We start from the raw sequence: 15,601 nt of genomic DNA on the forward strand, positions 1-15,601 counted from the left end.
ACCATTGAACAATATTGGTTTGAACTGTATGAGTCCATTTATGTGTGGATTTTTTCAATAATAATAATGTGCTATAGTACTATATCACTGCATTATTCATAGTCGGTTGAATCTGTGGATGTGAACTATATACAAGGAGTGCCAACTATGGAGGTTCAGCACCCAACCTGTGTGTAGGTCAAAGACTCACTGTATATATATTTAGAGTGTACATCACATTGTTGTACAACTATCACCACTATCTCTGCAATTGATTTCTTTTAAAATTATATTCTTGTATACTATAGTGCTTTGCATGTAATTGATTTTCAACAAAGACTTAATGAGAGAAGCTGGGGTCAGGGATTCAGCAATTGAATGATAGAAAGGAATCTTACAGATTTAGATGTTGAAATTTAAGGTTTCTTCAATACTTTCTTTTGAGACCTCTTAAGGTATTCAAGGTAAGATTTATGGCACTTTATGTAACAAACTGTCAAACTTGGCATATTGCTCTTTTCTGGATGTAAGTAGTTTGATGAGGACCATTTCTTCCCTGGGACTTGTTAGGATGGCCTCAGGGAAGGCCACTAGTCGTTCAGTTGAAATTGGCCTGCAAGATGACGGTAGGTTCCTGAGGACACTTGGGGGTAGGATTGTCATTTACTATTTCTGACACTATAGTAAGGGATCTGGGTGATCCAGGTTCTAGTTTCAACTCTGTGACCTTGGTGAAGGCTGCTCCCCTGACCTCAGTTCCGTGAGTTTCCTTTCTGGCTCTCACCTCCAGGCCTTTCCTTGCTGGGCTTCCTCATACCTGGCTGGGGCTGTGTCTGCCACGCCCGAGCCACTTCACACTTTGAATTGGAGCCTCTGCGGCAGTGTCTTCTGCTCCATCCATTCCTTGCATTGTTGCTATGACAGTTTCTCCTTTTAGTGCTAGTCTAGAGGAAACTGTGGGCACTTAAGGAGATGAGCTTTCCATTTGGTTGTGTTGTTCAGTCGCTCAGTCGTGCCTGACTCTTTGCGACCCCATGGACTGCAGCATACCAGGTTTCCCTGTCCTTCACCATCTCCTGGAGCTTACTCAAACTCATGTCCATCGAGTCGGTAATGCCATCCAACTATCTTGTCCTCTGTCATCCCCTTCTCCTCCCGCCTTCAATCGTTCCCAACATCAGGGTCTTTTCTAATGAGTCAGTTCTTTGCATCAGGTGGCCAAAGTGTTGAAGCTTCAGCTTCAGCATCAGTCCTTCCAATGAATATTCAGGACTGATTTCCTTTAGGATTGCCTGGTTTGATCTCCTTGTAGTCCAAGAGACTCTCAAAAATCTTCTCCAACACCACAGTTCAAAAGCATCAATTCTCCATAACTTAGCTTTCTTTATGTGTCCAACTCTCACATCCATACATGACTACTGGAAAAACCACAGCTTTGACTAGACAGACCTTTGTTGGCAAAGTAATGTCTCTGCTTTCTAGTATACTGTCTAGGTTGGTCATAGCTTTTTTCCCAAGGAGCAGGCATCTTTTAATTTCATGGCTACAGTCACTATCTGCAGTGATTTTGGAGCCCAAGAAAATAGTCTGTCACTGTTTCAATTGTTTCCCCATCTATTTGCCATGAAGTGATGGGACCAGATGCCATTATTTTAGTTTTTTGAATGGTTAGTTTTAAGCCAACTTTTTCACTCTCTTTCACTTATCTTAGGCTGAGCCTGAAGTTACTATTCTCCACCTAGATGGGGGCTTAGTTCTTGCAGAAAAACTCAGGAGAACTCAAGAGATAGTTGTTCTGTGTATCCCTTGAGGAGGAACCAGGACCCTGCTTTATTCCTGCACTGTTATTTCTTGGCTGCTCCTCCTTCATTTCCAAATTCCGTCGCTTCCCTAGTTAGTAACTGTTTGAGTTAGTTTAGAACTCTGGGGAAGTCTAGGAGGTCGATGCCTTTTTTCCTGCAGACATGAACCGGGGGCTTAGAAAGGCTTTTGTACCTGGGAAGGAAGACCCACAGGGTCTTGCTTGTTTCCAGTTGCTCTTTCGAACTTCTCTTGCCGGAACCCACAGTTCTAGAGAGGAGGCAGGCATGGACTAGTGTGTTATGTGAAGAAAGAAATTGACCAAAATTGCCCAACGAGGAATTTCTAATCTTGAGATTGCTAAATAGATGTGTCTAAAACTGCTATCTCTCTTTAATACACACCCTTGCCTCTGGTTAGGCAAGTGACCTTCTCATACCTCAACCAAGCCTTGCTTCTGGCCTGCCTCTTTATCCCCAGCCTGGAATGCCCCCTCCTTTCCATCTTTTTTCCTCATAGAGATTTAAAGAGAAGTAGTCCAGGGTGATAGGCCACATGCACACCACAGAAAGAGAGGAAAGCGTTTGGGGAAACAGCTCCTGTTTTGCTAACCCCAGTGTGACTAAGTGGGGTTAAGAAATGTCTTTGATCCTCTGAAGGTGCCGCTTGGCACAGAGGAGTCTGGGAGGAAAAGAGGAAAGGGGATAGACTAAAAGGTTAGATATTAATAGATAGCTTTACAATTGCCACCTCATTTATGCTAGTGACCCTGTTGTGAATGCTAGCCCTCCCATTTTATAGGGAGGAAACTGGGACTCAGATGCCTGCACAAATGCTAGAGCCAGGATTTGAACACTGATATTTCTGATGCCACAGCCTACAGTTCCCCACCACCACCTACTAAATAAGGGCTAACCTGAATGATTCAACTTTGATAGCTTCCAACAACTGAAACTTTTCCCCAATAAGTTTCAGATTCGTCTTTCCAACTCTCAACACCCAGAACTGATGAAGGATTATTTCACAGTTTAGCCTAATGTCTTAAGTACCAACTTTCAAAGATCCCAGGCAGAAAGTGGTAACAAATGACCTTGAGCAGTGTTGGCTAGAACACAGTCCGTTATTATCACATTATTGGTAAGGTAGATACCAGCCCAAGGAGAGGGGAAGATGTCTGAACATCCAGACAGTAATAAAGGTGTCAATTTGATTAGTCTGGAATGGGTCTTTGGGATTCTTAATAGGTCATTCTAACGTGTAGCCAAGTTCAGAAACTCTTATCCCAAGTGGCAGAACATAGACAGAAGTTATCAGAAAGTAGATTTATCTCAGAGAAAAAGCTTTCTAACAACTAGAGCTGACCAACAGTAGAAGCTGACCAATTTTGAGAAGTGAGGAGCCTGTCATGCTTGGAAGCATTCAGATGTAGGCCTGATGACTATTGGGGTAAGAGGGACAAACAAGATAAACTCAAATGCTGTCTACGTTCAATGGGATTTTGAATTGTCATTACCCCAAGGTTCTAAGAGTTAATATTTTTAGCCATAGTATTACTGTGCTGTGTACACTTGGTAACTCCTAAGTGACATTCTGCTATGACTTTGGGCCTTCGTTGTGTTCCCTTCCACTGGTTGCACTGTGAGTGAAAGTTGGCAGGATTCTGTCAGGTGCATTTACTTCCTTCCCAACCCAGGAAAAAGGTCTTCGTCTGGAGGCTGCTTCTGTTTCCGACTCCTGCTTCCCTTGGCTACCCTCAACTCAACGCAACAGTGCTGGCCAAGGCTGGGTGGGCCTCAGTGGTGTGTTAGGAAGTTAGAGCATCAGGTGATTAATCATTCCTTCCTGAGTGGCCCTAAGAAACTCAGGGTGGATACATCATCATGTCCATCATTATGGCCCAAAGAGAGGAAGTTTGGGCCAAGGTGCTGTAGTTGCATTTTTCGTAGCTGTCCTGTATCCTTTTTCTTGGTCTCATCTGATGGAGAGTAAATCAAAACACTGAGGTCATCCAAGAAACTGCAGAGAGTTCCCACTCAGATGAGTAGGGTCCTCAGGAAAAGTGAGGGTGTTAGTCCTAAGGGCCTAGCTTTAGAACCAGACACCTGTGCTCCTCACTAAGTGATCTATAAAATGGAGATGTAGAAGTTTTGCAAAAGGACAATGGATGTCATGTCAGTAAACTTGTAGGGTGGGTTTTGGGAGGTAAGAAATGCTTGGTAAATGTTTAGCTGCTATAAAGGTGATCATCATGATCATTTTCATCTGTTACTGAACACTGAAGAATGATTATAATCTCTTGGGTAAAGGGCAACATGATTTGAGTAAAGGCTGACCCTTTAACTTGTTAGGTCCTTTTGAGAGTTAAGGATAAGGAGTGTTGATTAGATTTCTGACAAGCCTTGTAGCAGCTTAAACATCAAAGTTAAATTAAGCATGACCACTGTAGAATTATGGCCATCCAATCTTGGTCTTTTGTGTACATGACCTCACAGTCCAAGAAGGACCTCACACTCCTCACACTCCACAGGGCAGCTCCTTAACAGGGCAGCACCACAGGCTCAGCTTTCCCACAAGGGAACATCTGGAGCCTTTGCAACATCTGGAGCCATCTATGGAGGCGGGAGTGGGTGGCAGCGAGGCTTCCGGGCCTCTCTTCTTTTTGGGAAAGTAGTAAGGCAGGAGCTCCAACTTAGTCACCTGTCAAACTCATGACAATGTCCAGAGATGTGTCTGCTGCCCTCAGACCTGCCAGGGCAGCCCTGTGCGTGTCTGTGTGGGGGGATGACTGGTTCAGAAGATGGCCTTTTAGTGGATGTGGCCAGCCTGAATGCGCTGTAGTGCCATTTGAGCTGCATAGACCTTGCTACTCAGGGCATTCATCTAGCAGAGTGGACAAGAGCACAGCGGGCTGCCTGTCTAGCCCTGGCTTAATCTTTTGCATCTGTGTGATTTTGGGCATGTTGCCTTCCCCTTTCAGTTGAATGGAGAAAATAACACCTCAAAGGGTTGGATTCAGTGAGTTAATGGGTATAAAACCTTGAGAACAGGTTTTGCTGAAGGGTTTGCTGTTATTACTGTTGACTATGAGGTTGTACTTGGATGTGGCTTGGCTTTAGCCTTTGTTTGGTCTGGTGGCTGGGACTTGTACATTAGCACTGAGATGCGTTAAGCCCTAATGTAGTGTTCCTAGGCCAAGCCGGGTGTCACTGGGTCTGAAGCAGGAGGCCTCTGGGGTGGTTATAGTTGCTCTGGGCCCAGAGTCTCCCGCATTTTGCCTCCCACTGTGCCAACAGAGAGAGAACGTGTCTGAGCCTATACGCTTTTTCCTCCTGGGAGCCTCACGTGTCGCTGTAGGGGAGGCCAACCTCCTGAGGAACACCCTGGCTCCCCAGTATTGTAGGAAGCCCACATCAGTGACCCTGCTCAGGGCAGGGGCTAGTGTCCCACAGACCTGAGGTGCCATGAACCTGAAATTAGGAAATAGAGTGGATGATTGAAGTCTTTCTGATTTAGACCAAAGGAGTTAGATGTCTACGGTAGCTCTCTAATAAATGCTGGCAGCAAGGGAACTTGGGGATATCCTCATTTCTGCAAATTTAAAGCTCTCTATGAGAAGCCTCATCCCTCCGCTGGCTGGGGAGGGAGTAGAGATGTGGCTGAGTGGCTTTCACTGCTCTAGGCCTGCTTTGTCCTTTTCCATCCCATCTGAGGATTGTGTCTGTCAATTTTGTTCTGTTTTAACCACATCACAGTGACGGAGAGGGGTGGGCTGATTAACCAAAGTCTCTTCTTTGTCTTGCTTACAGCTTCTTGCAGCATTTTATCCAGTTTCTGATCTTTCAACTTTTGGGATTTTAGAAGAATGATGAAAGATTATTAGTGGTCAGGATGTTTGTAATGATCCGAGAAGGGCCAATCTCATAATTACTCAGGAGAGAGGGATGGACCCCAAATCCCACAGGGAGTTAAGATGTGGCCTGGAAGAGAGAACATGTGAGTAAGAGGACTGTTTCTCTTGCTCTCTGTCTAATTCTGCAACCCTGCCCCGCCCAACCCAAAAGAGGGCAATGGGTCTGTTCTTTCCTTAAAGTATTAAACAACTTTTGCCGTTTCTCTGAAAATCTCAAGCTTCAAAATTTGGTTAAAAAACTTTGGTTTTAACTTAGAACCAAAAAAGTTTGGTTCTAAGAAGATCTGACAAAGAAAAAGTGCTGGAAAATAGAATAATCTATTAATACTAATGAGCCCATTTGTCTGGGAAAGCTAATTATAAGTGAATGTGTATGCTTCTTGGTCAGAGTTGGGCAAAGGACAGGTGGGCATTTATTTGTGTTTCCCACAGGAGTAACAGTGGTAGTGGTCATCAGCCAAACCAAGCCAGTCAGGATTCCTTTGGGAATCCTGAAGTTTGGGAGCGGGGAAGAACAGGGTCTCTTCATCCCCCAGTCTGCTGGTGAGGCTGGGAGTACCAGGTCCACCACCCTCATACCTTGAGGGCACAGCTGTAGCTTGGTCCAAGGGTCCCGATTCTACCCCCGTCTCCGTGGCCAGCAACCCCACCTGGCCTGGACATTGCTGCTGAGAACAGGGATATTGTGGAAACTTGAGTGACTCCTTGGATGGATTTCTATCAGATCTTTTTCTGATCAAAGGAAACTGGGAATATCGACAGCCAGAGCAGACGAGAGCCTTCAAGAAGCAGACTGTCTGAGGGGGACTCCTGTTGTTTCTCCTCCCAGTGTTAAATCTGGGAAAAGTTCACTTAAATTTATGTTGAGAACAAGATAAATGAAATGACTAGGAGAGCCGCCTCTGCCTCTGAGGATGGGGGAGGACCTTTGCTTTACCACATATGTCAAGCCTCTGTCAATGTGTCATGCACTGTGCTAGGCTTCAGGGATGCAATCGTGAACAAATAGTCATGGTTCTTGCCCTTGGTGCTTATGATTTGGACACTAATGAATATATATTTCCAAATTGAGGTTGGTGATGTGAAGGGAAAAGTCCGAGTTCATAGGAAAAACAGGGAGGCCTGATTGTTTTATTAGGAAGATCAGAGAAGGCCTCTGTGCAGAGAGGCCTGAAGGATTGGTAAGGGATTTGTAGATGAAGAGCAGAGTGAGGTGCTGTGTGGCTTGTGTGAACAGTCGTAAAGGCAGGGAAGGGCAAAGTTGGTGTGTTGGGGGACGGAGCCAAGGCTGGTCTGCACAAGGAGTGCAGAGGCAACTGGTAAGATGAGGAGGAATGGGAGAGGCGAGGCTGTATGGTAGGGCCTTGGAAGGATTTCAGATTTGGTGCCGATGGGAAGTCACAGAAAGGTTTTAGGCATGGGAATAGTATAGACTCTGTCTGGGGATGGAAAATGGATGGCAGAAGTAAAAGTAGAATCAGGGACTCTTATTAGTCTAGGGAGGAGGCGACGGCTGCTTGGCCTGTGGTGAGGGGCAATACAGTTGGCACGACTGGCCTTGAGTGCGGAGGACAAGAGATGAGCCTTTCCCCTAGCTGGCCTTTCCCCTGGTCTTCACCATTATCCAGAAATAAAATTAGACCATTTTTCTAATTTTAATTTTTAGTTAATCTTTTTAAAAACCCTGTCATAGATTGTGGTTCAATGGTCTTTAATAATAACCTTCTCTACCTAATAGATTTTACCCTTTTGAGAAGCTGAATGATGTTCCATGAGATAAATGAATACCATAATTCATTTAGCATATATGTCACTATTCACGTTCCCGTCTTTCAGGTTGACCAGTATCTCTACCACATGCGTCTTTCTGATGAAACCCTTCTGGAGATTGCTAAGCGGTTTCGCAAGGAGATGGAGAAAGGACTTGGAGCCACCACTCACCCCACGGCTTCAGTGAAAATGCTGCCTACTTTTGTGAGGTCTACTCCGGACGGGACAGGTAATGTACCCATGGGGAGGGGTCTGAGAGCTCCTTTGCCTGGGGGAGACTTGGGTGACTTTGCTCAGGTACCCAAAGAACTATATACATCAGTGACGGTTCTTTGGTTTTAAGCCTCAGAAGCCAACGCTGGCTAATTTAAGCATGTAGGGATTTGAATGGAAGTCTATGGCATGGGATAGAGGGAAAACTGGGAAACGAGGCAGCCCTGGCAGTCAAGGGAAAGTAGATCTTTGTCGTTCCTGCTGGGGTACTGCTATTGGCCATTTGATTGCATCCCATGGCTCAGTTTGGGATTTTTATACCTTCACAGAGACTGCATACAGTGCGGGTCATAAACAACAAATATGCTTAAGATGCTTACGGCCATACGCCATGGCAGTCACTCTTGAGCCCACCTAACTGGTACATTCCACAGGCTTGTTGGAGAATCATTGCAGTACAGATTGTTCTAGATTGTTTCTTGAACTCCATGAATAAAGACCACTAGAAATCCAGATAAACTTGGGATAATGTAAAAGAGACATGGTACATAGTAAGGTATGAAAGTCTCTGAAATTGTGCAATTAGAACTTGTCAAGCTTTGTTTTACCCCCTTATTTGGATGCAGTCTGTATTTCATGATGCACCTCCCCAAAAGTGATTTAACTGAACTGGAGAAAAGGGTCATGGGGAGACTGAAGTTGGAAGGTGGGTTCGGGCTAGATTCAGAAACCTTGCATGCATACCTGGAACACTGAGTCTTCAGTAATACGCACTGGGGAGTAGCTGAAAGTTTTTGAGACACTGAGTCTTCAGTAATACGCACTGGGGAGTAGCTGAAAGTTTTCGAGAGGTGTGAGCAGAGCTGTCTTGGTAACGCACGTTGTCAGCAGCTTGTGTAGAGTGTGTGTGTGGGGGGGATGATGGGTGGTTAGTAGAGCACGGGGCATGGCCCTGGTGGAATGTAGCGGGCAGAGACCAGAGAGAATTCAGAGGTCATACCAGGGTGTGGAGCACAACTGTCCCAGGGTGGCAGCATCCTCAGAGAAGGGAATGGAACTAAGTTGCACCAGCGCTTTCTGCAGACAAACTTGCCACGCAGTTTGTTTCATTTAATCTTCATGACAATCCTCCATTTTAGAGATAAAGTGTCTCTGGGGCCACGAGGAGTGAAGGGGGTGTGATGGCTACCTGCATATAGAGGGTGAGAGAGAGCCCGGAGGCAGCTGCCAGGGGAGTGGAGGAACTAGGAAGTACAGAGCCTGAGCCGCCCGGGAGAGGAGACAGGCCAGGAAGCTGATGGTTGGTGAAGATCCGCATCTGCAGAGACACTCCCGGGGTGGGGAAAGTCACGGGATAGGGCTTGTTCATGCACGATGTGCTTTCAGAGTTTCCATCATGTCTGTGTCCCTGAGGCTCACCTTTCTACAGTTCCTAAAAGAAGTATGTGTTTGCTAAAGCCTTGGGTCCCAGAGCTGAGGGTGTGACCTTGTTCAAGACTGTTTTGAGTGAGTGTGTCTCAGCCTCTCGGAGAGCTCCTTTAGTGAGGATCCTCCTCCGGTTCTCATGTATCTTGGTGTGCTCTCTGGAAGGGCACGTTTACTCTACCTGCCACTTCCTCTAACTGGCAGCCACACCCGCTTTTATTGCTTTTATTTGACATTCTGATAAATTTACTAGCTCTTTTAGTCCAGGGACCTTGTCTTTGTCTCAGGCACTAGCACTAAGCAAGTATCCTAAATATTTTCTAAATATATGTTATGGGCTAAGGGATTTTTCTGAGCACTTAATGTAGTAATTTATTTACTTTTCACAAAACCCTATAAGATGTGTACAAATTTTACCTTGTTTTTTTTTTTTAAGATGAGGAGTTGGGAGCCTGAATGGTCAGATGGTTGTCTACGGTCACACAGCTAAGGAGAAGCTGAGTCAGGATTCAGACTCATAAATGCCAAAGGCTAGGCATCAGGGCTGCTGCCCTTGATCCATGGTGTGTGTACGTGCACGCATGAGCCTGCCCACTCAGCGACAGCGCACACAGCACAGGCTCAGTTAAAATTTTTTGAAGCTTATTGGGGAGAGCTAGGTATGGGGCCAACTTTTTCTGCTCTTGTTGCTTTCCTGAGATTGCAGCATGGAGATCTCCCCTTGCCTCTTAGAGTTTGAACCCATTGCTATACGGTATGGTCACAGACTCTACCGTGCTAATGGAGACAGCACCTAACATGGAAAAGGGATACTGTGTATTACGTGAGTCGCTCAGTCATTTCCAACTCTTTGTGACCCAGTGGACTGTAACTCACCAGGCTCCTCTGTCCTTGGAATTCTCCAGGCAAGAATACTGGAGTGGGTTGCCATTCCCTTCTCCAGGGAATCTTCCCGACCCAGGGTTTGAACCTGTGTCTCCTGCATTGTAGGCGGATTCTTTACCATCTGAGCCACAAGGGAAGCCCCAACTGTGTATTGGAATGTTTTATTCACTTAAGCAGAGCAGGTGCCCACTAGAGGACTGGAGACCAGACTGCAGGAAATGGGGTCCCCAGCCCCGATCATTTCTCATTTCCTGAGGTGTCCGTGGGCCAGCTCCTCACCCCAGCTGTCTGAGACTCAGCCTTTTTTCCTTTGTAAAAATGAGAGGTAGGTCCAGCAGTTCCGGTCTGTTCAACATGTCCTGGAACTAGTGTGTCCTTCTGCAAAGGTCCTTGAATTACTGTAATGAAGGAAAAACCCATAATGTTCATCAGCTGGGCACTGCTCAATTAATGCGGAAAACAGTCCTCGGTAACCTGCATAAACCATGAGGCAGTTTTATCTAAATTCATGGGAAGATCATATGTATGTGATCACATATATGTGTACAGGTGTGTAAAATCTCAAGGACATGTATTAAGTTATTGGTAGGCTTTGCCTGGAATGTGAGGTTGGCAGTGACTACATATACATGTATATGACGACTCAGCAATTCTACTTCCAACTATACCTTAAACAAATTTCTATATGAACTTGAGGAGACATGTCTGAGAATGTTCATGGCAGTGCTGCTTATAATAACAGTGTATTGGGAACCATTTATAGACTGTGTATGATGGGATACTATACAGCATATTACCAAAAAAAAAAGTGTATAAATATGGATACATCTGGGGAAAAAAATGAATGAAAACAGCAGGATATGTACCTCACAGTAGTCGAATGTAATTAAAAAAAAATCCCTCCAAGCATTGCTGTATGTTGCTCATGCACACATCCTAAAATTGTTAGGGTATAAACTTAAAAATGTGTACCAGATAAATGATAGGGTTGCTTCTGGAGAGAAAGAAAATTGAACTGGGGAGGGGAACATGAGGGAATATACTTGAACGTGGTCAACATCAAGGCTTTGAGTTTTATGTTTTGTTAATTGGGGGCTGTGAGTCCTGGAAGGTGGCAGTGAGGACCGCTAACACTTCAGTCAATGAAACTTGCTGAAGTGAAGATCCTTCTTTGTTACTGACACCCCAGGAAAGTGCTGAGAGGAGAAATGAGGGAGAGTTGTGTGCAGGACCGCTGCCTTTCTCCAGACATGGTCACAGAGCCTGTGAGGCTTGGCTGAATCACATGCTTGCTGGTCGAGGCTGCAGTCCAGACACTGCTGCTGCTGGCGGCGACTGTGCTTCTCTGCTGCAGAGGGCTCGAAAGTGAAGTCACTCAGTCGTGTCTGACTCTTTGTGACCCCATGGACGGTAGCCTACCAGGCTCCTCCATCCATGGGATTTTTCCAGGCAAGAGTACTGGAGTGGGTTGCCACTGCCTTCTCCAGGGGATCTTCCCAACCCAGGGATTGAACCTGGGTCTCCCTCATTGCAGGCAGATGTTTTACTTTCTGAGCCACTAGGGAAGCCCGCAGAGGGCTAGAGGCCTTGCGCAAGTGTTGCCTGATCCAGGCTAGCCTTCTTCAGCACTCAGATTAGCCCTTTCCCATGTTGCTTTTCTAATCTGGGAAATTAAACCTCCGATCTAAAGCTGTGATCTAGAGGGATGTAGTCAGTGGCTTTCTAACTTTTCTGGACTACATACTCACAGTAAGAAACTCATACATAGGAATGTTGATAGACAACTGAAATGAGTTGCAGGAATTAATGTTTATTCTTAAATGTGACACAAATCTATTATCTTCTACACTTTAGAACTGTCTGTAGTCAGGACTTAATTAATTTTTTTTCAGCTTGCAGTGTGAGAGCCACTATCTTAAATGCTCCTCACCCAGTTTGTCCTGGTCAGGCCTTTGTAAAATTGGCTGTTTCTTGCCAGGGGTAAGAGGTGGTTTCAGGGCAGTGTGTGGCAAGGGGCAAAGATTAGAATTCTAGGTTTAAAAGAGTGTGAATTCAAGTTGTAGTCTTTTGAGTAACTCATTTATGCCCCAGTCCTCCATTTTCTCATTTGTAAAAAGGAGAAGCATCAGAGGGTTGGCTCTCAGAATTAAGGGGGAGTCTGTCACGTAGCTTTCTGTGTGCTGTGAACCCAGTCCTATGCAGCCACAGCAGCGAGATGCACACCCAGCACTGATTTTCGTTGCTCAGGGAGCAGGTGTGCGGGCTCATCCCCATCATGGGTGGTCCTGCATTTCGGAGCACGGACCGAGTTCCAGCTTTCATAAATCAGATCTTAGCTATCGAACGGTAATCAGAGGCCTGGTAAGAGAGTGTGGGAGAGACTTCAGGAAGTTTCAGGCCGTTCATTTATGATGGAGGCCTCCATTACACCCAAGAAAAAAGAACCTCCAAATTATGGCTTGAGTTCTTTGTGAGAAGGAGGGAAATGTCAACAGCCAGAACCCCGTGGCGGCTGACTCAAAAGTATCTGTGCTTCACAGGTTGTGCAGACTCTGCAGTGCAAAGAAAGATAGTTGGGACAGATAGAAATGAAATATTTATAAATGATCCAAGGATATCTTTGTTGTTGTTCTAGGTACTAATTTGTGTCTGGCTCTTTTGGAACCCTGTGGATTGTAGTCTGCCCCTGGTGACTCAGTAGTAAAGAATCTGCCTGCCAGTGCAGGAGATGAGGGTTTGATCCCTGGGTTGGGAAGACCTCCTGGAGGAAGAAACGGCAACCCACCCCAGTGTTCTTGCCTGGGAAATCCCACGGACAGAGGAGCCTGGCGGGCTACAGTCCATGAGGTCACAAAAGAGTCGGATACAACTAAGGGACTAAACAATAACAAAAATATCTTGCTTGGTGACAGAATTTGATGTCAGCAGGGTATGTATATGAAAAATGCTCCTGATTTGTTTTTTTTCTCTAAGATAGTTTTAGGAAGTTGAAAGAATAATATAATGAACATCCATATACAGACTACCTAGAGTCTACATTTATATTTTAACCAAATCTGTTTTTATCACATTCCTCCATCCTTTTGTCTCTCAGTTTAGCTTGTTTTATTTGAGGCATTGCAAAGTAAATTGTAGAAATCAGTTCATTTCAACCCTAAAACTTCAGCGTGCTTGTTATTAACTAGAGGTCAATGTTACCCTTTTATCTTTTGATGTAAAATTTCGTACGAGATGCAAACCTTAAATATCATCTGATGAACTGACAAATACATACACCTATTTAATACAACATCTATCAGGATAGAAAACATTACCATCAGCCCAGAAGTTCCCTGGTGCACTTTCCCAGGCAGCTCCTGTCCCCATCCCCCAGAAGCAGTCCCTGTTTTAAATCCACATGTATTACTAGTTTTTCTTGTTTCAGAACTTCCGTTATATATGATCATACAGTAGTTACTCTTTATACAAGGCTTCATTTACCCATCATAATGCAGGCTTTATCCGTGTTGTGTATATCAGTAGTTCCTTTTTGGTTGCTGATTCTCTGGTGTGATTGGAATCCTATATGACATGAATTCTATGGACACCTGGTCTGTTTCCAATTTTCCCCTAAGGTGAGGAAAGCTACTATAAACATTGTTGCATAAGCCTCTATGTGGAAATATGTTTCCATTTTCTTCCTTTTCTTGAGTAAACAACTAAGAGTGGCATTTCTGGGTCATAGGGTTTGGGATGTGTTTTAATTCATAAGAAACTCCCGGACCAAAATGGTTTGAATTTTGGTTTCCAAAGTGGTTACGCTATTTTATACTCCTAGCAGTGCTGTATGAGAGTTCCACTTGCCCCAGTAATTATTGTCTGTAACTCCCCCTACCTGTTTTGCTTTTGGCAGTGCAGAGTTGAATGGAGAAACTGTTTACTTGTATCTGCCAGGAATCTCACCATCTTGAGCTCGCAGTGGGCAGCCCTAACCTAAGCTTGGCTGTGCGTATGTGATTGCACAGCCCCAGATATAGCCCGATTGGGACCTACTGCATGCCTCACAGGGATATGGCTTTCAGGGGCAGTTTCATCTTGTGAGGAAATGCAAGAAACGCTCAGTTGTATCTGAATCTTTGCGAACCCACGGACCGTAACCTGCCAGATTCCTCTGTCCACGGAATCCTTCTCTAGGGGATCTTCCCAACCCAGGGATCAAACCTGGGTCTCCTGCATTGCAGGCAGATTCTTTACCGTCTGAGCTACCAGGGAAGCTTCAAAAATACTGGAGTGGGTAGCCATTCCCTTTTCCAAGGGGTCTTCCCAATCCAGGGATAGAACTCAAGTTTCCTGCATGGCAGGCAGATTCTTTACTGTCTAAGCCATCCTCTAGCTAGACTTAATTCCCTCCAGAGCAGGGAGTGATGATGATGATGAAGAAACTAGACTCAGATTAGGCAACTAACCTAAGTTGCATAGTGAGCAAATCGAAGCATTGGGATTTGAACCCAGCCAGCTGTGTTTCAATGCCTGGGCCGTTAGGCATATCGCTAGTGCTGCATTTGTGTTTATCTGCCCCCAACACTGCTAGCACAATGCATCCATTCTTGTGTTAGTAACTTAGGCCTAGCTATTCAGTTCATTTAATAGAGTCCCCACTGAGTCTGGTCCTCTATGGGGCAGCTGTGTGCTGAACTACCCCGTGTCCCATCTTTGAAGAGTGAAAGTTATCCTGGGGACATAAGGCTTGACCGGATGAAATGATTATTCAATGATATGGGGTCACATAATGCAAGCACATGATGTGATAAAGAGCGACTAGACTGCGATAGGGTACATGGAACCTGGCACAGAACCCTGTCAGGGGCTCTTATCTTGGTTACTCAGCATTGTATCAACAGCTGCGTAGTAAAGACATAGATCAATAGCTTTCATACATGCAGGTTAATAAGTGGATTTATATGGTGCCTACAATATAAAATGAAGATTGTATTGATTAGCCTCCATATAGTCATATAATCATATAACTGGAGTTTATTAAACATTTACATGTGCCAGGCATTGTGCCAAACACCTTACGCCTTCATTGCATTGATCCTTGACCAAAAACTTTGTGTGTCTATTTGTCTTTATCCCCGTGTCCTAGGGAGAGATGGGGAGGTGCTGGCTAGATAGGATATTATTACTGTCCCTTTTAAACAGATGGTGAAATCCCAATGTCAGATTTCTAATAATTTGCCCAATTATATGGCTAATAATATGGCTAAATGTTAAAATGGGATTTGAACCCAGGTTGGCCTGCCTGAAAACCTTTACACACTCAGTGCCTACACATTATTGTAGCAATCATATCTGAATCCTTTGAAGAGTGGTTTCACATCTTTCACAACTAGTATAACAGCTCTGAGTTTCTTAAGAAACATTACCTGAGTATAAAAGTACCAGAGTGGTGCTTTCTGATGATAGTTTGGCAGTTCTGGGGGGCACTTAAAAAATGTTATGTGCTCCAGGTTCTTTAATTGGAGTAGGGAGCAATTATGTTTCTCTATTTGTACATTTGCATTCAGCATCCTGTTGGTGTGCTATAATGAAGTATCTGAAATCTTGGAACTTAAAAAGAGACTGCCAGATGTGGTAATG

General features: G+C 44.8%; 1 protein-coding gene across 2 annotated transcripts in view; it reads left to right on the forward strand.

Annotated features, from left to right (window-relative positions):
- HK2 (hexokinase 2) overlaps positions 1 to 15,601 on the forward strand; it is a 72,737-nt gene that overhangs the window by 15,159 nt on the left and 41,977 nt on the right. For both annotated transcript variants that reach the window (XM_065929634.1, XM_065929635.1), the window contains exon 2: positions 7,526 to 7,688. In XM_065929634.1, the coding sequence (XP_065785706.1) occupies positions 7,526 to 7,688 (163 nt within the window). The remainder of the gene's footprint in view (positions 1 to 7,525; positions 7,689 to 15,601) is intronic.

This window comes from Muntiacus reevesi, chromosome 3 (assembly GCF_963930625.1).
Source record: "Muntiacus reevesi chromosome 3, mMunRee1.1, whole genome shotgun sequence".
In the NCBI taxonomy this organism is placed as follows: Eukaryota; Metazoa; Chordata; class Mammalia; order Artiodactyla; family Cervidae; genus Muntiacus; species Muntiacus reevesi.